Raw genomic sequence first — 24648 nt, 5'->3', positions numbered from 1 at the left:
CAAATGCAATACTTCAGAGTGCTAATGAGCCTAACAATGAATGAAAGCATACATGGGCCAGTGACCATTATCTCATTTGCATAGTGCTGTCTGGCAAGATGTACTAGGTTTCAATCACTAATAGCAATGTTAGCATTTCTTGGGTGAACTTGTCCTTCAAGTTTTAGTAAAATTAAGTGGCATGGGAAACTTTTACCAACATGCCCTACATTAAAAGGCCTAAAATAACAAACTTAAAGCAATAGGTTTACCAAGGTAATTGGTTATTTTTAATAATTTTTAAAAATGATTTGGATCTAAATCATGTTGTGGCAGATTTACGCTTAAGATTCATATTCCACGTGTTGGCGTCTATCAGGAATGGCATTACTATCCATGATAGCATGATAGCCTGTTTTTGTTTCGAACCAAGCGTTTAAAAGGATCTGCCCATTCGCAGTGCTGATGCCACTACCTGATGCTGTAGTGTTTCTGGTCCAGCAGGAAGGCCCAGCGGTAGGAGACAGGAAGAGGGCTGCAGTTGGTCATGGTGAGCTGCCGCTGGGCCTCGGTGCAGTTCAGCACGCAGCCAAAGTCCACAGCCTTGCTGGAGAAGTGCAGGTTGGGAAAGTGCACCTCGCCCCGCAGAGCCACGCTGTCCCGCTGTGGGTGCCCGCAGTAGCGAATCTCCAGCACTGCCTCAGTCACGCGGCTCTCCAGTTCTGGACGGTAGGAGGGGTCGAAGCGCACCCTCACCACCGTCTCGGCACCCACGCCCAGCACCAGACACTATACACACCAGCAAATTGGAGTGACAGCAAGATTGAGTAATGGTTCAATTACTCTAGAACATGGGTTCTCAATCCAGACATAAAAGACAGAAGATTAAACTGCTTGCGTATTGACAGTGGCATTCAGCTGATTTATAAATCAAGTATTTATAAAATAGGTCTGCATCTTATTGGTGGGTTCGGTTGATGCACCAACATACGAGAAAAAGTTTCAGATAAAATAATTTTTTTCTCAGTGTGTCTCTTTCAAGTAGCTATACCATTGTATAATTTAATGTTTTCCCTGCTCTGCCACAAGTGAAGTAACTTAATGAATTGAATTAGATGTAATGGAGGAATAAAAACACTAAACAGCCTAGTGCTTTAGTAGGCCGAGAACCTTGCAGTAGTTGAAACCTTTCTGGAGTTAGATGTAGCATCACTGGTGCTACATGGAGCCTCCTTAATAAATCACCAATAATTGGCTCAACCTGGTCCAAAAAGATCATCTAAACACATCTAAACTAAAAAACAGAAACTTTAATGTGATATAATTATGTCAATGCAGTATGGCTACTTGCTATTTTCATGGGTGCATTGATGAATTGCAGTGAAAGAGAAGGAATTTTAAAACCTATATTGAAAGCGATTGTGATGTTGATTTGTCTTTTTTCCAATAAGAGCATTTAAGTCTAAGGAGCTACTCAGGAGGCAAAAAACAGCTTTCCAAAGTTTTGATTCATGGTAACATTCCGAATCCCACAGCCATCACAAGGAGTCTTATTTTGAGTATACCTTTGTGATAGTGAATAAGTCATCTCCAGTGCATTCACAGAGCCCAAAGGGCTCTGGCACTGTCAGCTCCAGGGAAAGGGCCAGTGCAGAGACACTCTTCAGATGCAGACTCTGGTACTGAGGCACCAGGGACATGCCTGGAACCTGGAGTACACCAAGCTGAAGTGAGTGAACTGAACTCTACAACCACAAACAACTGCAAGGCAACTAAAGTGCACACAAAGTCTAGTCCAGAAATAAACATATGAGCATGGAGTTTTTGCGATTCTAAATTCCATTCTCTGATTCCAGCTGGTCATTGCTGTCATCTGTGATTCTAAACTACATTGAATTCATAAGGAGAGGCATCTAATACTTTGCAACCCCTGGATGGATGAATGCAGTAATATTTTACAGACATCTATTATTTCTGTAAGGTCAGTGCCCATTTCTAAATTTCAAGACTTCAGCCCCATCCACAATCACTGAGTTCCCTCCCTCATCCTCCTCTTCTCGTTGTCTTTAATTGCTTTAGTCCTGCAAGCCCTGCAATGAGCTGCCTGTAAATCTAGAAGTACAGGCTGTCAACATGCACAGAAATGGGTCCAAATCAGATAAAAGAATGCCACTGTGCCAAATTAGCAGTTTAGTTCTGAAGATGAACTGGCAAGGTACCATGAAAGTGGCTGTCAGAAGATAATGGAGATCTATGAAAATCAGTATGGCTAAAGCTCAGAATGCGGAAAGAACAGTTTGCGTGTGTGTGTGTGTGTGTGTGTGTGTGTGTGTGTGTGTGTGTGTGTATGTGTGTATATATGTGTGTGTGTGTGTGTGTGTGTGTGTGTGTGTGTGTGTATGTGTGTGTGTGTGTGTGTGTGTGTGCGTGTGCGTGTGTGTAAGAGAGAGAGAGAGATAATAAAAGTGATATAGTGCAGACAGAAAATCAGTTTCATTATGATGATGGTTCTCCCTGCACTGGATGTGCTTATTCCTCAGCTTTGTTAGAATGGAAGAGGACCAGGAATGTACCATATATACTACGGACACTAGTTCTAGGGCACATCATGACTGCTGTCCTAAAAATATTGTTACCTCATCAAACAAGCTGCAGCTTCTGCATAGCAAATTTGATCCACTAATTTAAACAAAGTAAAAGGAAGAAAACTGTTTTATCGAGACAAAATAATGCTGCAATCCACAGTGCCAGTATTTGGATCTGCTGTCTGTTTCTAGTTTATTAGACAATAATTCTACCCTGTGAATGAAGCCTTGTGAATGAATCTTTCAACAGTGAACTGATTGATATATTCATCCACTGATACCTAAAAGGATTTGGAGCAGCTTTGTAGACAAGCTGGACAGGAGCTGGACAGGATACACTACATCCAGTAATGGGCACTGTTTGCTCTAGAGAATCAAAGAAATGAATAATCCAGTATGGAGAAACTTTCTGAGAGAAGAGATAATTGCCACACTCCAAGCACACGGAACAGACCGACACCTCCCTGGTGTATGAAGCAGCCTTACCAGCATTAACATGAACATTTGATGAACAAAATCTTTCATCCACTGAAATGCAGCACGGTTCTTTTGACACATGACAGAAATGACATCTAGGAGCCCTTATGTAATAGTGGGCTCTGCCCAAATCTCGTGCTGATAACATTATGAAATGCCATAAGGAAGCAGGTTAACCTTATGTAGTGCTGGAGGACTTCACAGGATTATTCAGTCATTAAAATGCACACACACACAAACACATATATACAGGGAAAGAGAGACACACACATATACAGGTAAAGGCACATGCATACACACCTTTTCCACATAGAAGTTGAGCTGCTGGGAGGAGATCTCCAAGACCGGGGAAATGAACCGGCATGTGACATCCACAGTCATTATGCGTTCCTTCCCACTCTGGTGACCCACGATGGCATGACATACCAGCCTCTCTCTTACCACCTACACACACACAAACACACCTTTCATATTCCCAGCGTCAAGTCAGATATGCTCCCTTTTTCATAGTCTCATATCTTATCTTAAAACGATCTTTAAGCAGACTTGACAGCACTGCTCTGAAATACAGCCATGCTGTGTCAGCCCTGAGCTCCAGCGTGCTGAAGTACTCCCAGGCCCGCGCTATCCAGGGCTGTGAAGCCCTGGCATAGGCTGGTGCAGCCAGAGCTTATCTCTGCTCCTCACCTCCCCTCCTCTCCCTCGCCACAGGTAATCAATGGGGATCCAGGGCAGCGGTGCCCCTAGAGAAGTTTATACGTTGTTTGGCATGGCTCCACAGAGAAAAGATTAAGGGAGGATTCAAGCCCTTATCTCTGTGCTATTCAACCTTCAGCTGCCCGTATTGCTATCTGCAGCAGAGTAGTGCAGCACTTGCTCCATGCGCAAGTGAGATTATTACTCATTTTTTTGCATGAAGTATAGTAAGTCTGATATGCAATCACACTGACATGAGGTAAAGTCGACTTGCTAAATAAAAGTGCACGTTCCTAAAGTTGTTCAAATAATGGTGGGAGCATTTTGCATGCGAGCTTGCAATTAAATACTATACTGCTGCTATACCAACACAGAAGCCCCAATTAAGAATATTTAGAAGTAAATAACTGATACATACTTATTCAAAAGCCACTGCTGCTGCAATGTTAAACCAAGTCAGCCAGATGCCATGTACCCTATTTAGACATTGAAGTACAATTCATCCATGAATAACAAAGTGTTAGCTCCACCTTGGGTACATCACATGATCCCTCAAGCAGCATGTGGGCCGACTGCCCCGGTGCGAGCTCCAGCCGCATGGGCGTCAGCACAAAGATGGGGGCATCTTGAGGTGGCGGCGCCAGAGGGCCCTTCGCTTTGCCTTCCTTGGAGGCTCTGGACGGCAGCAGACCCCTGCGGCGGAACTGGGGATACCCCTCGGTAGCCCAGTAAAGCTGATGCAGGCGGCGGCCCCTGTTGCTCACTCTGAAGTGGTACTGGCAGGGGCCTGAGCTGCAGGGCAAATGTGGGGAGGTGTGTTCATTCAGTGCTTAAAAAGCAGGGAATGGCAGACTTTTATAAAAGGACTGAAACTATTTAGATCAGTCCATCTCAAATGCTCCAGACTGCATTTTATGATGTACCTAAAGTGGGCTCCGAGGTCCAGGCTAGGAGCGAAGGGTCGATCGGTGACAATGGTGGTGCCCTTTCCTGTGGCGGTCACAGCGACAGTGCAGGTGGGGCTGTCCTGGATGGCCAGCTGCAGTTTGTCCTGGAAAGGAAGTGTGTCGTCCAGGTTGGCCACCAAATGCAGCTCCAGCTGCCCGTGTGGGGGCACCTCTCCTTCTACAGGCTCCACACGCCACTGAGACTTGCTCCGAGCCTACAAACAAACCACCAATAATAACTCGCGCCAAAATCCAAAATAGCTCATACCTCAATCCACCAAACTACTGCATTTAAACTACTGCATAGCTACTTTTCAGTCCCACTCAGGACATACAACATATATAAAGGAGGCATGCAAAGAATGTATTATTAATTATTATTGATTACAACAAAGCTTTTAAATTATGATGGAATTTGTTTAATTTCCAACTAAAATTGCTTACCTTCTAAATATGAATAAATAAAAATTGTTTGTACTGGATGCAAACATGTGCTGTCCAGTTTTTAATGAAGGTTCTATCATTCACACTGGGCCATCTGAAAATAGTGATGATTTCCCCAACATTTCCATTCAACACACTCCCCAAGCAATCGCCACACACTAAGCAAATCTTATCTCTGCTTTGTAGTTTAATGAGGACCATCTACTTAATGAGCCTCCACAAAGCACTGTGCGTGTGCATGTGTGTGTGCGAATCTGTGTATCTGTGTGCATGTGTTCACTTCCCAAGGATTCCCTTCATCTATCGAGGCCAACAGTGGGGAGGATGAGGGGAGGAAGGTGGAGCGAGAGAGGTGGGCAAGTGCAGACTGGGAGATCTGCACTCATCTATGAGTCTCCGGAGAAAGGTAGGGGGGCTAACAGAGATAATAAGCATCGTGCTTGTGTTTTATCAGTTGTGGGAGGCCGGCTCTGGTTTAGCATTGATGTCGGAGTATTCACACAGAGGCCGACCTCATAAGCCAAATCCTTCACACTCTCAAAAAACCAAAGCCCTTTTTTTCTATAATAAGGAACTTGGCTAGAATGCTAACCAAGGAAACCCCTGCAGCTTTCACTCATCATTGTCTCTCTAAGCAGGGGCACGCGGCAGCGTCCTAACTCTCTCCAACTCCTCTCACAGGCAGCTTCAACTATTAGCTGAACAGCAGATTAAAATCAGTCCCCATAATGCACCACGCTGATTGATGTCTTTAGAATGAAGTTTTAATTGGGCTTTTCCGACCATGGGTAGAGTGTGGTGTGAGTGGGGTACTCTGATTAATGGTGTATGATTTATCTTCTTCAGCAGGGCTTGCTCTGCTCTTTGGGAACAGTCCGCTGCATTCATCACGTCCCACCTGCACCACTCCCAGTGTTCGTCCAAGCGTGGCTGAAAGAAGAGTGGTTGTGCGGGCTGAACACAGGGCCGAAGCGTCTCCACATCTCAGGTGCGCAATGCGCCGTGCAGACGTGTGACGTGGAGGAAATGCAGAAGACACATCCCCAGACTGACATGTGCTGTTAGCTGGTCCCTGTGGTGGCGCGTGTGCATGCAAAGCGACTGGAGCCTGGTCACTGCTGCAGTGGTGTGGAACCACGGAGACGACCTCTGACTCCAGCACCCCTGCTCTGGCCATCTCACTCTCACCTTCACCTTCAACTCAGCCAAACTCCGAATATACTCCAAATGTGCCATTCAGGCCAAGCTTTATTTATCTCAGAGATATACTGTATGTAAATGTGTAGGAATAAACTGCAATACGACATACATATTCTGTATAAGTCTAGATTTGTTTGTGTAAATAAAACTATATAGCAATATCTTTTTGACTTTAATAACTCTATAAATGAGTTGTTTGGCAACAACGCTCACAATTCTCTGCTGTGCCTAAGCCAGCTTTCCACAAGCTGCTCTCAGAGGAACTACTCATTCTCCATGATCACACGGGCACCTGCCAAAGGCAGAGAGCAATCAGAGGGCATTCACACACACAGGCAGCATTTGTGTCCTGGGTTCCTGTTGAAAACCACTGACACTCTGCTCTAAGTAATGTTCCCACAGAAAGCTGTTTGATTTCATCTTTTTTCATTTACAGCCCAAAACTCTGCAACAAAAGGGCCTGCACCAGCAGCTGCAGAGACTGGGGACAGAGGAAAATTACAGGAGCACCATTCCCTGCAATGAAGTTGGCACTCAAGGAAGAAGGAGGGAGGGCTATTATTTTAGGGAGTCATCTTAGAGTCATAGATTATTCTCTCAGTCTTCATTTGAACAGAAAAAGAGAGAAAAAGAGAGATAGATGATCGATGTGGGCCTGGTTCGGGAATAGAGCCGTTTCCCTTTGAGAGAAGAATCTAAGTGAAGAACAAGCGGGCTGAAATTTCAATAATCAGATCAGGCTTGCATTAGCAAGGTTTAACACCATTGATTACTTTGAACTTCATCACTGTGGAGAGGTTTAAAATGGAAACCAAATGCCAAATGTCTCTGGAGTAAACATGCCCCCTTCCCAAACACCTTACACTGCTGCAGTGTGTAGGATCCCCATAACAGATGGATACATATACATAAAGAGCAAATTAATCTGCTTTTATAAAATTCTGCAATCATCTGGCACCCCATACAGCCTCATCCTGGCTGAAAGACCATGGTATTGAGTGCCTGTAATGTAATTCAGGAAAACTCACCATCGATTGAATCTGAATAATGCTTTGTAAAACCTCTTGCCCTGTCAACACCCAAGTCCTTGGGCTTAGAGGATAAGACAGGGTCAGAGTATTTTTTTCACTGCAATGACCGAAGATACTTACTGTTCAGGTTGCACAAACAAATTCAAAAACAATTTCAAAATAAATTCAGGCTTGTTGCTAAAATTATCTGAGTTCAGAAAGCACATAAAGCCCTCTTAAAAAAAAAAAAAAGACACTGAAAGAGAAATGGAGGGGAAATTAGGCCAATTAAATAAGATATGTGACTATGGGAATTAAACTGATTTTTAAGCAATATCCACAGGCCTTAGGGAACAGTCCAGAAGATGGGACTAAGCCACCGACAATAACACCAAATGACACTATTTTTCCCGCAAAGTTATGCAGATAAACAGACAATAAACAAATGGATAAAGAAGACCATTAAGACACTCTGGCTTGATAATGCCTACACATGCCTACACAGAGCAAACAATGAAGTCCAATCCACAATTCCTGCTAACAGAATCAGACTGGCAGTCAATTAACTACAAAGCCAACAAACCATTCAGCCAATTAGGGTATTAATTATACACTCAATTAGACTAGAATTTAATTAAGAGTATAGTGTAATGAGCAGGGGGAAATCTGGTGTGGTTACACCTAGCATGTGAGATGTGGATGTTGTACTAAAATGTGTCCTACTACAGAGTGAAGGTGCACATGTTACTCTCTGTCATTTTCTGACCCTAACCGCAGGAGACCCACCATGTGAGCCACAAAGCGGGCCGGAATGGGGGAGCTGTTGGACAGCTGCAGCATCCTCGGGACATCGCTAAGCACAGGGATGGTGCCAAAGTGCAGCTCAGTGGCCGACAGGGAGATGGCAGGACCCTGGCCTATGCAGGACAGGTGCAGCACCTGCGGGAGACACAGAGAGACTGGAGGAGCATACATCATGCTAACTGCTAAAAATCTTAGGCTCAAAATTTTGCATTTGAATGGGACCCACGAATATGCATATGAATGTTTAAGAGCTGATTCACTGGCTAATTAAGGAAAGAAACGTGTAGAAACATGTAGTCAAATGTCTTCTCTTTCACAGGTGCTCACCAGTGGAGGACCTTGTTGGCCCAGAATGGCAATAAGGGCCGTGAGGTGCTGTGGGCCCACTGTCTTGGCCTGGAGAACCAGAGGGATCTGCTCTGTACTACACGGCTGGATCACACCTCTGGGATGAGCACTGGAGAACAGCAGAGATGGGTTCTCCTCATATTCCTAAAAAGAGACACCAGACATACACATACACTTACACCAATATGGACCATAAATCTCTGTACAGTGGGACACACTCAAAGTAAGAGATCTGTTTGATTGGACAATAGTGGGGAATACGTTTAGCCTTAAACTCTGAATGAGGTTCTTAAAATTTTCTTAGGAGTTGTTGAGTCTTTAATACAGATAATGGATCCTCATAAATTTAACCTGGGCCAGAAGGCCATAGCATGCAGGGAGGCCTGTGTCATTGATCAGCTTGATGGACTGCTGATATGGGTGTCCCAGGAAGCAGTACTGGAACTGAAGCTCAGGGCTGTCCAGGTGCACTTCAGGAACAACACATCTGCAAAGACAGTCGGAAGCAAAGGCATACACTTCATGTACACAGAGGAGGTACAGGCAGGCTTTTTGCCTGTTGTTGTGGACACCCTACCTGGCCTTGATTGGAAGTGCCAAGACCTCTTCCCCCACTCCATGCACATCTACCACCAGAGCCAGACTGTACTGCTGCACAGTGTTGGAGCACAGGGTCACCTACAGCAGACACACACACACACACACACAAACACTCTCAACATTCGACATTACCCTTCTCACTACCAGCATCATCCCAAGGAAAAAATTAAGCAGTAACTTAATCCATGGGATGAAACAATATTAAAACTAATACCATATATAGATACACATATGGAATATTTAAATAAAAAAAACAGTAAGGCTGCCTGGATATAATGTTTCTTATGTACATTTGTGCTGATAACACAGCTGCTCTGTAGCATTTATTGCACTACGGTGCAGGCATGACAAGAGAGACCTATCATGGAATTCAGAGGCTGTGTGCACTAAAAGTGCAGCTTAGAGCTCTTCGGCTGCCACAGCCTCTTCCGTTTGGTGCTGGCTGCCAGGGCGGTGCCACTGAGGCCCATCTGCCTCTTCAGAGCCCCCACACAGACCTCTGCATCAACAGGCCTCATTAGAGCAACCGTAAGCAAGAGGCCTGTCACGGAGTGAGACCGCCACGCCCTGCATACCTTCAAGAGAAGCTCTGAGAGGCCCGCGGACAGGAGGACAGATCCAGCTGATTGCTCCTTTCAAGAGTATGACAGCCAGCCGTGATGGGAAACGAGCACCAGCAGACAGGCACTCGCAGTACCGGACAGCCAGTGACAGAAGCAAGGTGAGATAATCGAAGTTTGACAGGGCTGAGGGAGAGGTAGGCACCTCTGTCTGAGTTCCTTTCATTCTCCTGTTCTGTGTTTTTCATTTCGTCTCTTAAGCAGGCATTTTAAAGCATCTGAGCTGTCTTAAAATGATTAGGGATTAAAAGATTAAAAGTCTGTCCTGCACTGAAGGGATTTCAAATTATGAGCCATACCCTGTCATGGAATTTCCCAAACGAAAGAGTTTATTCTTTTTTGGGAGAGTGCATTGTTGTTGCAAAGGGCAAGCAAGACAGTCTGGTCCAACTAGTTTAAACTTTGCATAGTGAAATCAATTCAAATCTGTTTTGAATATGTGGTGGGAAAATAAAGTCGAGGTAGGTAAGTTGTATAAAACAAAGAGCCCTGCCTTGATGTCCATTTGGCCCTGAGCCCGGATGCTGCCTGAAGTGGGTGTCACTCTGAATTCTTGAGGCCTCTCCGATACCCTGTCCACTGCTGTCCACTCATTCCTGTCCAGCTGTGAGATCTGCTCTGTGGTAGTTATACTGTCCGCCCCGTTCCCATCGGCAGGAATCCGCAGGTCAAAGCTCATGGACACCAGTGAGGTATTGCTAAGACTGCAGGTTAGTGTGTAAGGAAAGCCTGTGGGGTCAATGGGGAGAGAGGGAGCAAACAGAAATTGGGGAGAAAATAATCAAGACTACTATGAAATTGGCAGAAAACAGGACAGAGATACTGGGGTTACTGCTGAATGGAAAGGCATTGATCATTATGATTAATGAAGTGCAAAGCACAAGTTCATTTACCGAAGGACACCTCGCCAAAGTTGAGCTCCAGCACGCTGAAATGAAACGTTGGGCCCATTACACACCCCCTGCCACAGAGAAAAGGACAGAGAGCTTCCCATTAAAACACAGCCCAGCGAGATGGGAAGGTCACTGGACATGCGGCATGAAACAAGTAATTAACTGAAAGTACCAAAGCCCTGCTGAGGAATAAAGCGTTTGACAGAGCTAGAAGGAAGAGAGAGAAGTTGGGAGGGAAAGAAAAACAGAATCAATCTATTTTGTGTGTGACAACAAAGTGTACCGCTCCTGTAGTCTTTACTTTTGGCCAGTTGAATCCACCTCATTTAGAAAGAGATGCCAAAACCTCACACTCACTCATTAGATTAAAGGTGCAACCCTTATGGATTCATTCGATCTGCATAGCGAACGGTGCAAAATTAGACAATGAAAGTGACTGTGGGGCAGACGCCAAGGCAGTGATAAACAGGTCCATGAAACATCCATAATGGCAAAAACAACTGTAACTCCTTGAGATACAGAGGTCTAAAAGAATAGGTATTCATTAGCAAAATGGGTTTGCTGGGGGTAAAACAAAGACAGTTACCTGAAGGTGAGCTTAAGAGGCTGGGGGTTCCCCACGACAGTGAAGCGAAACTCCTCAAAGAAGGTGCCCAGCTTGTCGGATGAGAAGCGGACCTCTAGAGCATGGCAGGCCCCAGGCGGCACCATGCCCTCAGTAGGACTAAAGGAAAAGCACAGACCCATAGCTGTACTGGGAGGCTCCAGCCTGTATGGGCCATCTATTAGCCCTTTGTTGCTCACAAGAACCTGGGACAAAGGTAAGAGCAGATAAACACACAGAATCAGTGTCACGCTTGGTCCAGAAGGCCAGATCAGATGTGAATCTAAGCATGTTCTCTGACGTGTAACTGACTGGCCCAATACATGGATGGATACGCAGATCAGTTACAGCACAGCCATACTAATCTTACACATAGTTAATATCTGCAAGGCAAGTTCTCAGGCAAAATCAAATTCACTTAGCCTAAGTCCTTTACAATTATTTTAATGCAATCTCAAATACCATGGTCTGGGAAAGATATATCGTTTAAATAATTCAACTCCAAGGGTATTTGACCTGTGCCAAAAATCTGTCTTTACCGAGACCAGTATCGAAGTGGGTTTTTAATTATTAATCAGCTGTTGAATTCATGCTAAACTAATGCAAACATCATTGCTAACAGACAGAATCAGTTTGACACGAGTCTCGCTGTCTTTACTGGTAAATGTACTGGTAAAAGTCAGTGTATTACTGTCTTCTCCTGCACAGCTGTGTGCTAGGCTCAGGGAAGTGACCTGCGTGAGGGCAATGCTAAGAGTCCTGGATTGTAATAGGACAGAGGGACAGGCAGAAGGCTTTTTTAATAGAGTAGATCATTTGTGAAACAGTATATTTAATTGTTATACTTTATGATTAAGGTTGAGCTTCATTATATTTTTATTGCCATTTTAGACAAAAGCTAATGGCTCTTACCTCATAACTGTGTTTGGAGCCAATGAACACGTTCCCAACATCTAGCAGATCAAAGTTAAACTGCAGCTTGGGCCCCATGCCTTCTGCCTTTATACGCAGTGGTAACCGTGACTCTCGGCCTGCAGAAGGAGAATAAGTAAGCACAGGACTGGTTAAATACAAGGCAAATGAGAAAGGACATCTTTTAACACCAATATCAATATCATTAAAATGATATCCCATTTTATTAAAAGCGGAGTACCACGTTTACTTGATGAGGTCAGTGCATGATTTTCAACTAACTAAATTCACACACAGAAAAGAGGTATCGTGAAGCACACTCTAGTAATCAACACCGGTTTTGGTCATGTATGCAGAGTATACTGGCACAGGGGTTGTGATTTTTGTGCTACTAACCATGTTTATAGTCTTTGACCTTTTCTAGGTCCTTAAAACGTGTGCTCTTATGAGGCAGATGGTCTTCAGTACACCCATGCAAATCAGTCAATCAGTCCATACATAAAGTGCAGACATTTTGTCCATACTTGTTTCACTGCTAAAAAGCTTGTCATATAGGTAATGAACTAAAACAATCATTCAGTGGTCATTAGGCCGTCCAGTACCTGTGACATCACAGTACACAGTGTGCTGGTAGAGTCTGGCTTCTTGGGGTTTGAAGATGATATTTATTTCCGCTGTCCGGTTCGGCCAGATATCCCCTTCCTGCAAACAATACAGACCCTGTCAAGTGGATCGCACTTCTTTTCTGATCCACTCCATCAGAAAAAGGCAGAAACTATGGCCTAGACATCGCAGTTTTCTCAGTTTGTTGGATTTGTTGGCATGGTGCCATGTAAACACAACAGTACTAATAAACGTACAAGTGAAGAAAAATGTACAGTGACAGATTTTCACAACATATAAGGGGAGCATAGAATATTATTGGCATATTTTTTTCAATGTTAATTATCTCACATAAAGGCAATGTCCTATACAGAGACTTCAAATATGCCCAGTGTTCTGTACAGTGTGCTTAGTGAGAATTTTGGCTATATCAGTCATTGAATGACAACGTGTACAGAATACACCAGTGTAGGAAATTATAATATTCATAATTTATAACACAAAGTTGCTGACTACTTTCACACACAAAACAAACAAACAAACACGCACACAACCACCTCCGCACACACACACACAAACACCCACACATACCAATTGCTCACTAGCCAGCAGGCAATAGTAATGGAGAAGTCAACAGTACTCCAGTAACTCACTGTCCACCATGACACTGCAGAACTCAAAGAGAGCAGAAACACTTCTGCTGACCCAGCAGGCAGAGGGGAGGGGTTTTCAAACCCTAGCAGAGGCTGTATTGGTATGCCATTCATTTTCACTGTGTCGCTTTCTCTTTCCCTTGTTGAAAAAAATGCATGTCAAAGTGGTGCTCAGGGCAAAATCACCCCGCCCCCCTCCCTTTGCCCTGTGGGCGTGTGGGGCTTGCCTCGCAGGTTGAGCGGACATGGGTGTTTCGAATAGAGCAATACGATTGGATGAGAGAGTGTAGCTGGACCTCTGGAGGGCCTCTCTCTACCCATCAGTCACAGTGGCAGGTAAGACAAGGTTAAAAGTCTGATTCAAGGCTGTGACTCAGCACTCTGGACCTGCGAGGATGAGACACAGCTTCTTCTTTTTTTTTTACAGCAGCACTAGGAACAACGCTCAGACTTTCTACTGAAGGGGAGCAGAAGAGCTACTGCTACAGTGTCCAGGGTGTAAGTGTTAAGGGCATGAAAAAACCAGTGGAGCACACGGCTCATCAAAGCACTGAACTGGTATCCTGTGGAGCAAAATAAGCCTTAGATCTGTCTCTGTCACCCAAAACACAGGCCCTGGATGGATGCGAAATTGAGAAGACAGGTACAGGTCCAAGATAGCTGCACACAAATCCAAACACTTTCAACCGCATTTGCAACCACACACAATTCTAGATGCAGAACAGTATGATAATTCTATTATAGATATATATTGTAGGTCTGTAGGTCGGTGCATGGTTTTGCAGAATGTGATGGAAATGTCCCCATTCATAATTACACAGTACTGATCCACATACAGGAGCCTCCTGGCTCATTAGTGAAAGCTTGTAAGCTGTTGTGTTGTGTTGTGCTGTATTGTGCTGTGCTGTGATTTGCTATGTTATGCTTTGTTGTCTTGTGCTGTGCTGTGCTGTGCCATACTTTGCTGTGTTGTGTGTTTGGTTTACACCATATGTTATAGCATATGTTGCACCATACATAGACATGCTAGGATTCAGATTTAATTGGGTACTGCGTACTACCGCATGGGAGATGAAGTGAGAAGATGACAATCTTGACAGCATAGTAATCATCCCAAAAACTTATCAGAGTATCTGTTTTTATACATCATATAGTGTCAGTGTGTGTTTATACATTATTTGTGTTTGTGACATTGTGCAACAACATTTTTCTGCTCACCATGAGGAAAATTAACCATACGACAGTGTAAAACTCTCAGGAAAAGTGTGTGTGTAACACAGAGAGAGAGAGCGAGAGAGAGAGAGACCTGGGGCTCTAGAATGATGTGCTTGTCATTGAAAAGCAGTGGCTCCCGACGGAGCTGTCTGCGTCGGTGCTGGAATGTGCGTGAGAGCAGGGAGAGGCGGTCACGCATATTGGGGTCTGCTCCACACTCGATCAGAAACTGCTCCATCTCATCTGCCTCCTCCTGTTGTAGCTCCATACAGAACCTGGGGAAGTGGAGCAGACAAAGAGAGAAGGGTGAACTGCAGGTTTGTCAGTGTTTTCTTAATGTAAGCAGCTAAAACTCAACGAGATGATAGGGTCACTCTTACGTGTTCAGAGAAAGACTGAGAGCACAAAAGTTGGGGGTGGGAGTCAGACTGAAACATGGAATCCACAATGCTATGGTGTAGTATAGTGCAGGATGGCTCAAAATGAAATAATCCAATTGTTCATTACATTCTGTTGAACTGTCAGGTCGGAAACTCCAGAATGCAGCACGTGACACTGCTCTGGGACTCAAAAGTCTTAAAGCTAACCGTGCTTTAGCCACACTAATCGGACCTTAGCCTGTGCTGCTCCTCTTCCTCCTGGGTGGCAAAGCTCTTCCACTGATAATGCACTATGGAGTCACTCCTGTTCAGGATGGCCACTGTGCGCTCACTGGCCATGGTGATGTACGTTTTTTCCAGCAGCACCGAGTTCCTGTCCAGCCTCACGTTGACGTCACTAGAGGCTCCGTACAGACTGACGTAGACGTCTTCACCTGAGACAGGAGAAAATTTGATCATACACATGGTCCGCAATTAATCACACCTCTTGGTTTTCCCACACTGAGCACAACAAATGAACAAAAGAAACAGGCAGGGGCCACTGGAGCAACAAGCCCTTTTTACACCAGAAACAGTGCAGCAAGCATGCCAAGTCCCAGCTAACTCACAACACTTGTTATTTCACAGAGGATGCGACTCACTGCAGTAGTCCCCATGTATAGGGATCTCTGGAAAACTATTCCCACAGTGGCAACAGGAATGGGGATGAGTGTTATGGTATCCTACTGCTGCGGGAATGATAATTAAATATCTCTTAACAACTTGGTCATAGTAACTGCATTTTTTTAAAACATGGCTTTATCATAGTTTTCCTAGTTTCCTAGTTCCTAGTCCTTTGAAAAGTTAAAATACTGATGAACAGTAAAAAAGAAAAGTTACTCTAGTGTAGAGCTTTGTTGAGATTTGCTGATGAATAGAAATATAGCCAAGGCTAGCTATTTTCTGTTCTGATTATGTTTTAGGTAGAAACACCTGGTTTGCCATGTGTGGCGAGCAGCAAAATAGACACAAAGCATTTTTTTTCGCTTGCCGTGAACATTAATGGTGATGCTGCGTGCCGCACGTGGCTGTTGTAAAAGCTTACTTTGATTAAGATAGTAGGGAACTGCTCACAACCTGCCACAGTGCAGCATGTCAGCACCCGCAGGAAAATGGCCTTTAGATTTGATGAGTAGGATTAAGGTGAATTTGGTGCATTGCATTTGTATTCATCAGACTTTGCTTATGCAAAGCCTAAATGAAACACTCTGAACTGATAAAAAGATGGCGCTTTGAACAATCGGTGGTTTGAATTTTTTTAATGGCACTGTTGAACTGCTCTCAGTTTGGCACTTGGAGCCATTCAAGCAAATGAGCTCTCCAGGGGCATGAGGTCACTTGATCCACAGCCGCAACTGACAACACGAAAAGTGGAATTTAAAATGAGGCCAGCAGGGTATGTAAATTCTACATGCATTTTGACTTTTTTTGTGATTTTGGATACATTCAAAGCAGCAGCCTTATGCTTGGGCAGATATAATAGCAATAGCAAAGTAATGACAACTGAAAATGCAGATGTGCCCCTCCCCACACACAAATGGGAAATACATATTCAAATTGAAATGTAGGCTAGGTATAATTTTCTTTGCACTGATATACAACAGACAAAAAGAAATGTATCTGAAGGAGTAAAAAAAGTTTTTTTCTTTCTTGTCCCCAACAAGACATAATCTATGCATGGTATGATTCATTTTTCATATGTTTCAAGGCCAGATGAACTCAATCCATCAACAGAAGCCAAGAGTGCATCACAGCCAGCTCTCAGGCGACTGACAAACATATCAACACACAAACTCACATACTGACACACACGCACGCACACACACACACACACACACACACACACACACACACACACACACACACACACAAAAAAAACAAAAAAAACACGCAATCAAAAGAGAGAGGGAGTGTGTGTGTGTGTGTGTGTGTGTCTGTATGTGTGTGTGTGGCAGTGGGGACAGAGACCCAATTCCTCTGACAACCCTCCCAGGTTCAGGAAAACAAATTTACAACCAACCCACAAGTAATAACATCACCATCCAAATGGCATGAGAGATGAATATGGAGATGGGTGATAGATTGATTGTTGATAGCTAGAAAACAGGATCGTCAGCCACTTCACACGCATGACATGATTTTAAAAAATAAAATTGTATCAATATTTTTTCACGAACCAGTGGATTCTGCATTTAACATCACGTTTACACCGCATCACATGGACAAATGATGTTGTAACATCATGGATGGACGGAGTTCTTGCCCAGAGGGATGTTTTTATGCTGGGAACACTACTGCACTCTGCAGGATGAATTGCCAGTGCATCTCATTTGCTGATTTGTGCATGACTGCATGTGCTCTCAGTTAGCACATTGCATAAGACACAGACATGAACTGACTGTTCACACAAGTACCTTATTGCATGTACTGTGCGGGGAATACATTTATTTTTCTCAACACAGGCATCTCTCTCCTGACTCTATTCTATAGAGGCACTGACACAAACAAGAAGTTCGCCAGAGACTGGGGAGATGGTCGTTTGACCCCCACTGGGGATCGTGTGGTATCAGGTGCAATGCAACCCTAACACCACAGGATTCAGAATGACTGGCTATCAACATGCACACAGAGAGTGCACTGCTGTTTATTTCAAAGAGTGAACACACTGAGTCTGAAATCTAAAATTCAACAGGAAAAACATTCCTTAATGGTCTTTTTTGTGTGGAGTTCAAGGCTTAAAATAAACTCTCCAAAAGTGCTTCCTTGCCATATACCTCTCCCTCTCTGGCACCAGTCTAAGACAGTAGAGAGTGAGTGGAATACAACCAGATGATTGCTGGCAGCCCAGGCAGTAAGCACTGGAATAGCGACTGGCGCAGTTATATAAAGATGTCCCCCAGGAGCTGGGGGTACCACTGCTGGTTAATGCACACTTTAGCAGAGCGTATACAATGGAAGCTGGCACATCTGATATGGCTCAAGGAGAAATGATAGCAGTGATGTACAACTTAAATGCTGTAAGATGCATTGAAAATGAATGGGGGAGAGGAGAGAGAGAGAGAACAAGGAAAATACAATGAAATTATCAATGTTATCACAGAGCTGACACAGCGCCCCCTTCCCAACTAAACCATAAACATTTACAAACAAGCACAAAAACGCAATCTTTGTAACCTGTACTTCTGTAAGTGGGTCAAGAGGAAGAGATGGTGTCTTTGATAGGCTAAACTGCATCTGTGCTCTTGTGGTCTTGTGAAACGAGGGTGGGGGCTGGACTACATCAGAGAAGACTCTCTGTGCTGCAGTGTTTTTATGTGTGTGTGTGTGTGTGTGTGTGTGTGTGTGTGTGTGTGTGTGTGTGTGTGTTTCTTCATCGGCTCATGTAAAATGCGCTCTAAAAAGACTTTGCTCTGTGTACTAGGCTGTTAGAGCCAAAGCAGGGCTACATGCAAATCCATGAAGGAATTGTTTCCTCTTTCTGCAAATAAGAACCACGGCAGTCCAAAATCAGCCATATAAAATCAAGCCCAGCAGACCTTTTCGTATAAGTATTACAAACATTTTTGGACCCTCCAATGTATAAAATTTACAAAGAGGTGATTTAAGATTAGTACTTACACTCTGAGATGATTAATTTATGCTTATCTGACATTAGCACAGTGCACTTTATGGATTATAACTGGTGAAAATGACTGGGAACCAGATCTGACTCCAGCAGGTGCATTTCTGCCCCGCACCATTTCAGCCATGTTCCAGCAATCAGCCGGCAAGGGTAAAAAAGATGCAGAGTGCAGATAAACTTGAAGGCGAACCGCCTAAGACAAACAAATGAACGAATCTGCGTTAGGAAATGAGAACCTAAGAATATACCACTCACTTCACTATTAGCATAGATTATCATGCATTGCTGCAGATAAAAACAAATATGGAGCAGTCTGAAGGATTCGTGTTTAGAGCAGCACAGCACTCGCGTTTGGTATGAAGTCTTGGTTCTTGGGTATGTGGTAGTGATTAACCCTGTACATTTTCATGGCATGTTTTACATACATTGCTCACCAGTCAATGAAGCAGCCACAGAGTGAGAAAGTGAAAATTACAGTGGGAACGTTAATCGCTCCATCACCCCCTGTTTTTGTATTAATGTACGAAAGCACATGAATTAATACAATTTTGATTTGTGACTGCATGGCAGTTCTCTTCCCCAGCCATATCCATGCGACCGAGACGCTGATGGTTTCCTCAGGACACTCTTCCCTGGGTGCCAGCACGTAATGAGATTTTGCTTTAGTGTGAACAGCATTAATGGAAGACGAGCCAGCATAACACACCATGCCTTCATTTGTAACAGAAAAAAAACAAGCGCAAAGAGATATACACGTTACATCGCATAAAGGAAACAATTTGTCATAGCAAAGTTAGATAATATCACTGTGTCTAAATATAGAATCCATGCTAGAGAAAGGCATTACACTGTTGTGGAGGACAGTGATTGTTGGGGGCGGGGCTTCTAAGAAGCAGAAATGTCCCTTGAGAAGCCTGTAGAAATAGCTTTCACTGTAAGGGGACGAGGCATGCTTCGTGTCCGCTGGCAAGGGGGGTCCCCCAGTAGCCGCCGGTGCTGTCGCTCATTGGCCTATTCTGCTCCGCATGCATATTTCACCATTAATAGGCAAGCGCTGAGCAGACAGATGATACCAAGCAAAAAAGAAAGAAAGAAATAAGACCAGCTAAGAGACGGAGAATGGGGGGGATTTAATCAGAGCCAGCTATTAGTAATTAGGCAAACTCAGCTTCCAGCAGGGCGACACAGGTTTCAATAATCCTATTTAAGCTAACTGCACAGTTGTTAAGATGACGGGGTCCAAACTATGCAATAAATGCACAATCCTCAGCTATGCAAATTAGCTGCTCATACTACATACTACTGCCAGTGAATTTCATGGGTAATTTTTAGATGCAGCTGAAGCTCAGTGCATCAGCTCTAGTTTATAATATTTTATGATTAATAGTTTATATATGCTTATCCAGAGTGATAAAATCCACGACCTTGGCTGCTACCATGACCTTTCTCTACCTGCTCTACCAAGTTAGCTACAGGACTACAAAACCCACCTACTAGAGCTTTAAGACTTTAGTGTCAACTTTTTATCTTTATTTAGAGCTGTTAAAAGTCATATAAAAGAATGCTACTTTCATCCATTTCCTCTTAGAGAAGCTGGTCACAGGCCAGCCACTTCTGTTGAACTACAAAGGACTGTACAGTTAAGTCAGGTAATGAGGCAGGAGTAGACGGCAGATATTGGCTGTCTGTGGCATGAGGACAGAGCTGGTCTAGGGCCAGTAGGACTGCTGTTGGAGAGGGTGGCACGGGAGCAGCTTTCTGCCAGACCCCGTGTTCCAAAACCCAAAAGGAGTCTCAAGAGCTGCTCAAGAGCAGCTTAAACATGAAAGATAAATGAGCAAGAGAGAGTAAGGTGTTTAATTAAAAATCACACTCCCCCCGATGGGCCCAAAGTGGTGTGTTTAGAATGGTGTACATAATGAAATGTTAATGGAACTGGACCTCTGTGTTCATACACTGTGAAAAACAAGTCAGCATGGCAAAGCTAAGTGTGCAGAGCTCAGTCACATTCTACAGCATATGTGCATGCATACACACACACACACATACACACACACACACACAAATGTGCACATTTACGAATGCCACAAGCTCATGGACATGCACAAACACACACATACAAATATATATATATATATATATATATATATATATATACATTTTTAAAAATTTTTTTTATTAATTTCTTTCCCCCCCCCGCCCACACATGTGCACATGCAGACATCCATTCACACACATATACTTTAGGTAAGTACTAGGTAAGACTTCTTGTTGTTATTAAAGAAGATCTTATCATCATCTCAACCATCAACAGAGTTTTGAGTTTACAGCTCATGCTGTCAGACACTGGAGTGGTATCCTAATCAGCTCTCAATCAGATCAACATGTAAACCCATTCAGAGAAGGGCGATTTATAAAAGTCATATTCTGTAAATGACCAATGTTCCTGAACTGCAAAATCACTGCGAATGTTAAGATAAACACAAATGGGAAATGGCCCTCATAAACAGCTTTCATATTCATTAAGGAAGTCATTAAAACCAACTTGTAAGTGATATGCTGTGATCAAACAAGAGACAGGTACCACCTGGGCATGTACCACTAGTTGGTAGTGTTATACAGTACGCATGAGATAACCACAAACTGATAATAGGATATGATACTGAAAGCATCGCACACTCGTGCTCCTGTAGCGCAGGAGGAAAGATTAACAGTTTTCATATAAAACACAGAGTAAATGACTATTGCTGTGTTACCACATTAGCCGCAGGGCTAGTAGGGAGAGAAACTGCTGCAGTAATTCCAAGAAATTTCATTTTGCTTATCACGGGCAGACACATCCATCTAGTTCCACCTCGTTTGATGGGAGTGATTATTCTTACCACATAATTATTCTATTATGTTTGTAAATGACTTTTAGTACAATTTATTGTTATCGAAATGTTCAAGCAAGCATGGATTAGGAAACTTCAAAACTGATCATATATAACAAAGTATACAGGAAGAACACACAACAAAAACTTTAGTGCCAAATTAACACTATAACATGGACTTATTGGGACATTGTAAGTGTTAACATTAAGGTTTTTGCTTTGCTGTAAGTATTTTTATAGCATGGTATGGATGATATTTCTGATTGGCTGGTAGATATTCATTAAAACCATATATTGCACAGTTCCAGGCAGATTTAAATTACCATTCTAAAATTCTATATCTACATGTAGAAGTTATCACAATACCATTAAAACTGTTAAAAAGACCACTTACAGCAACCTTGAAGCAAACCTTGGTCTGCCTTTATCCAAGGCATGCTGTGAATGATATTGCAGCTTAACCTCTTCAACATTTTATGCCTAAATTTAAAACAGCTGTAATCATTCTAATATAACATTACTCATAAAGGAATATATCTGTAATTATTGGATTCACATAGCAGTGGAGCAGCATTGATTGTAATTTGAATGTATTGATGGCAAAAATAATGAATTAATAGCAACAAATTAATTACAGCATAGGTGTAATTACTGTACCAGTGTTATAGTGGAGCAGCAGCTGCTGGCTGTGGTCTCCTGTAGTTCTGGGTAAAAACTCAATAGTCATCTGCATGGACTCTCCAACACCAAGAGTACCTACTGAAGGCTCTACAGAGAACGGGCTATAGGGAAAAGAACACAGGTGCTCAGAAATTAAAAACACGTACACACAAACATAAAACACACCATGATATTCCATTTTACTGAAGTACGAATAGTCAAAGCAGTCTCTGGTTTAGTAAAATTCCGTTTGCTCATCTACGTGTCTCATACCTCTGTATGCTGAGCTGAAATTTGGCCCGGCCATTCCCAATGTTGCGCACAAGGAGGGTTTTCTGCATAGAGCACTTGACAGGACACAGAGGGAAGTGCAGCTGGTCGGGGAAGTCTAAGATGGCACGTGCCCCAATTGCCCTAATGGGCACCTCAAATTTCTCCCTCTCAGTGACACAGATCAGCCTGTGGATGTAGTCCTACAGAACAGACCAGAGGCATGCAGAACCAGCTACAGGACACTGTAGACCACATCAGTCTGCTGTACAGGATCACACTGAATGACCATTCTACATATAAGTAAGGGACCCCTATCTTTTATGTGTTTATATGAGAAAGAAAATATAAGGTGCAAGTAATTATAAACAGTTTTCTCTGAAACCATCAAGTAACAAAGTTCTGTTGTTATTATCAAGCTGACAGTCTGATTACAACTGCTACATCACAAAGTCCAGAGAGTGAGTCTGGTTTCCTTCCCATTGAACAGTAAGAAGTGTGGACTTTCTTACTGATTGGATTGCGACATTAAGTGCTATAGGGACTCAATTTGAAGTGGCACCATGCTACGATCCGTATTAATGTGCTGCCACAGCAAAGCAGATTAGCAGACTGTACAGCGGACCACAGAATGATGGCTAATGGAAGACAGAGTGGGCGTGGACAGTGGATGTCACAGTCCCTGTACACCAAGGCATGCGTACCAGTCATTCGCCAATACATTAAACTGTAATTCGAGAATTGACATTGATGTCTTACAGGAGCAAGCCACAGTCATTTAGACTGGAACAGAACAGTGTCTGAAGTTCCTTCTGTGTCAAGTGTGATGAATTATAGCTTCTTTTTCATCAGTTCTCAAGGGAGCTACTTGTTACCTGGCACTGCCATGGTGTCTAACCCGGCTGGTGCAATTTAACAGGGGAATAGACTGATTGGTTGCAGCACCATATATAAAAGGCAGCAGTGAATCCTGTCTCATCTATGCAATTGTTTTATTTGCTACAAAGAAATGACTTGGTTATATTTTAAACAGGTTTATTCTACTCTTAATTGCAGTGTCACCCTTATAGAAAATGTACCTTGTTCTCCTGTGGGGTGAATAAAATGGTGAAGGTGGAGGTCATGCCTGGGGCCACTTTGCTGCCAATGTCCACCGGACTGACCACTCTGAAATACAATGAGGCTTCCTCAACCACCTTCACCAGGTGAGGAATCTGCAGAGGCAGAAGAGCACATATCAAGCTGAGACAGATAACAGTGGCCAAATATTATAGAAATGTTGATTTGGTTGTTGCTAATAGCATGTAATGAAAGTTGCATTGTAAGCTCCAATTTCTAAGACATACTACAAAGGAAACCTTGAATCTATGCAGGTGTGACAAGCATTGACAGTGGTGTAATGAAAGATTCTGGGCCCCCATTGCAAGAGGCACTTTTTTGAAAAATATTTACCCCTCCCCTTCGCCAGTAAGCATTAAAAATAATAACTCATGATGTGTCACAGGCCATAACTCTCCAAAGCAACCAAAGGACTATAGATTTGTGTTATCTCAGTGCAAGTGCTTAATGTAATCTGAATTCAGAAAGTGAAGATTGAAAAGCTGCTTCCCTTAATCAGGTCATCAACTGGGTCCTTACTGAGTTCATTAAATGGAGGTCTTACTCCATAGTAAGATATTGTTCGTTATCATAAGTTACTAATTTCTTTGTGGTTTTAAGATGAAAAGAACCTCAGAAGATATTTATTGTGAAAAGAAACAAGTCATTCAGTAGTACATTAGGTTACAGGTTTTTAAATAAAAATCCCTCACAATGTCATCTTTTTGATGTACCTATATATTACAACTAATACAATGATTGGGAGAGAGAGCTTCTGAAATATTAAGATATAGTTGCAGTTAATATATGCAAAAACACCAATAGTAAGGCAGTCCAAACCACAATTATGAAGCCTCAGCTGTGATTGGCTCAGTTCCAAGATGAAGACAGGAGCCACAAAACAGTTTTAATGAAGACACACTGCACAGTTCAGCTCTGTAATATCAGTGACTGATAATGCGAGTCTTAGCATCTGTCTTCTAGTTTTCGCTACTGTGTTTATGCACCATGGAGAAATTTTGTCTTCTGTCTTGCTACATGAGGATTTTTAATTTTTCTCCTTAACATAGACACAAGTATGATATGTTATTCAGGGCCATGTAGGTTTGGATTTGT

At 43.1% G+C, this 24648-nt stretch overlaps 1 protein-coding gene across 1 annotated transcript in view; it reads right to left on the bottom strand.

Annotated features, from left to right (window-relative positions):
* The window catches only part of hydin (HYDIN axonemal central pair apparatus protein), a 64920-nt gene that overhangs the window by 36323 nt on the left and 3949 nt on the right, over positions 1–24648 (bottom strand). Inside the window, exons 5-23 of the mRNA XM_035525645.1 lie at positions 23514–23648; positions 22438–22637; positions 22162–22286; positions 15203–15404; positions 14682–14865; positions 12722–12821; positions 12120–12238; positions 11190–11413; positions 10604–10671; positions 10204–10439; positions 9068–9168; positions 8842–8977; positions 8470–8634; positions 8125–8277; positions 4661–4899; positions 4268–4529; positions 3342–3485; positions 1545–1688; positions 455–768 (exon numbers count right to left, since the gene is read on the bottom strand). Coding sequence (XP_035381538.1) covers positions 455–768; positions 1545–1688; positions 3342–3485; positions 4268–4529; positions 4661–4899; positions 8125–8277; positions 8470–8634; positions 8842–8977; positions 9068–9168; positions 10204–10439; positions 10604–10671; positions 11190–11413; positions 12120–12238; positions 12722–12821; positions 14682–14865; positions 15203–15404; positions 22162–22286; positions 22438–22637; positions 23514–23648 — 3251 coding nt within the window. The remainder of the gene's footprint in view (positions 1–454; positions 769–1544; positions 1689–3341; positions 3486–4267; positions 4530–4660; positions 4900–8124; positions 8278–8469; positions 8635–8841; positions 8978–9067; positions 9169–10203; positions 10440–10603; positions 10672–11189; positions 11414–12119; positions 12239–12721; positions 12822–14681; positions 14866–15202; positions 15405–22161; positions 22287–22437; positions 22638–23513; positions 23649–24648) is intronic.

This window comes from Electrophorus electricus, chromosome 4 (assembly GCF_013358815.1).
Source record: "Electrophorus electricus isolate fEleEle1 chromosome 4, fEleEle1.pri, whole genome shotgun sequence".
In the NCBI taxonomy this organism is placed as follows: Eukaryota; Metazoa; Chordata; class Actinopteri; order Gymnotiformes; family Gymnotidae; genus Electrophorus; species Electrophorus electricus.
The sequence above is the reverse complement of the archived record's forward strand: the minus strand, read 5'-3'. Positions and strand labels throughout refer to the sequence as shown.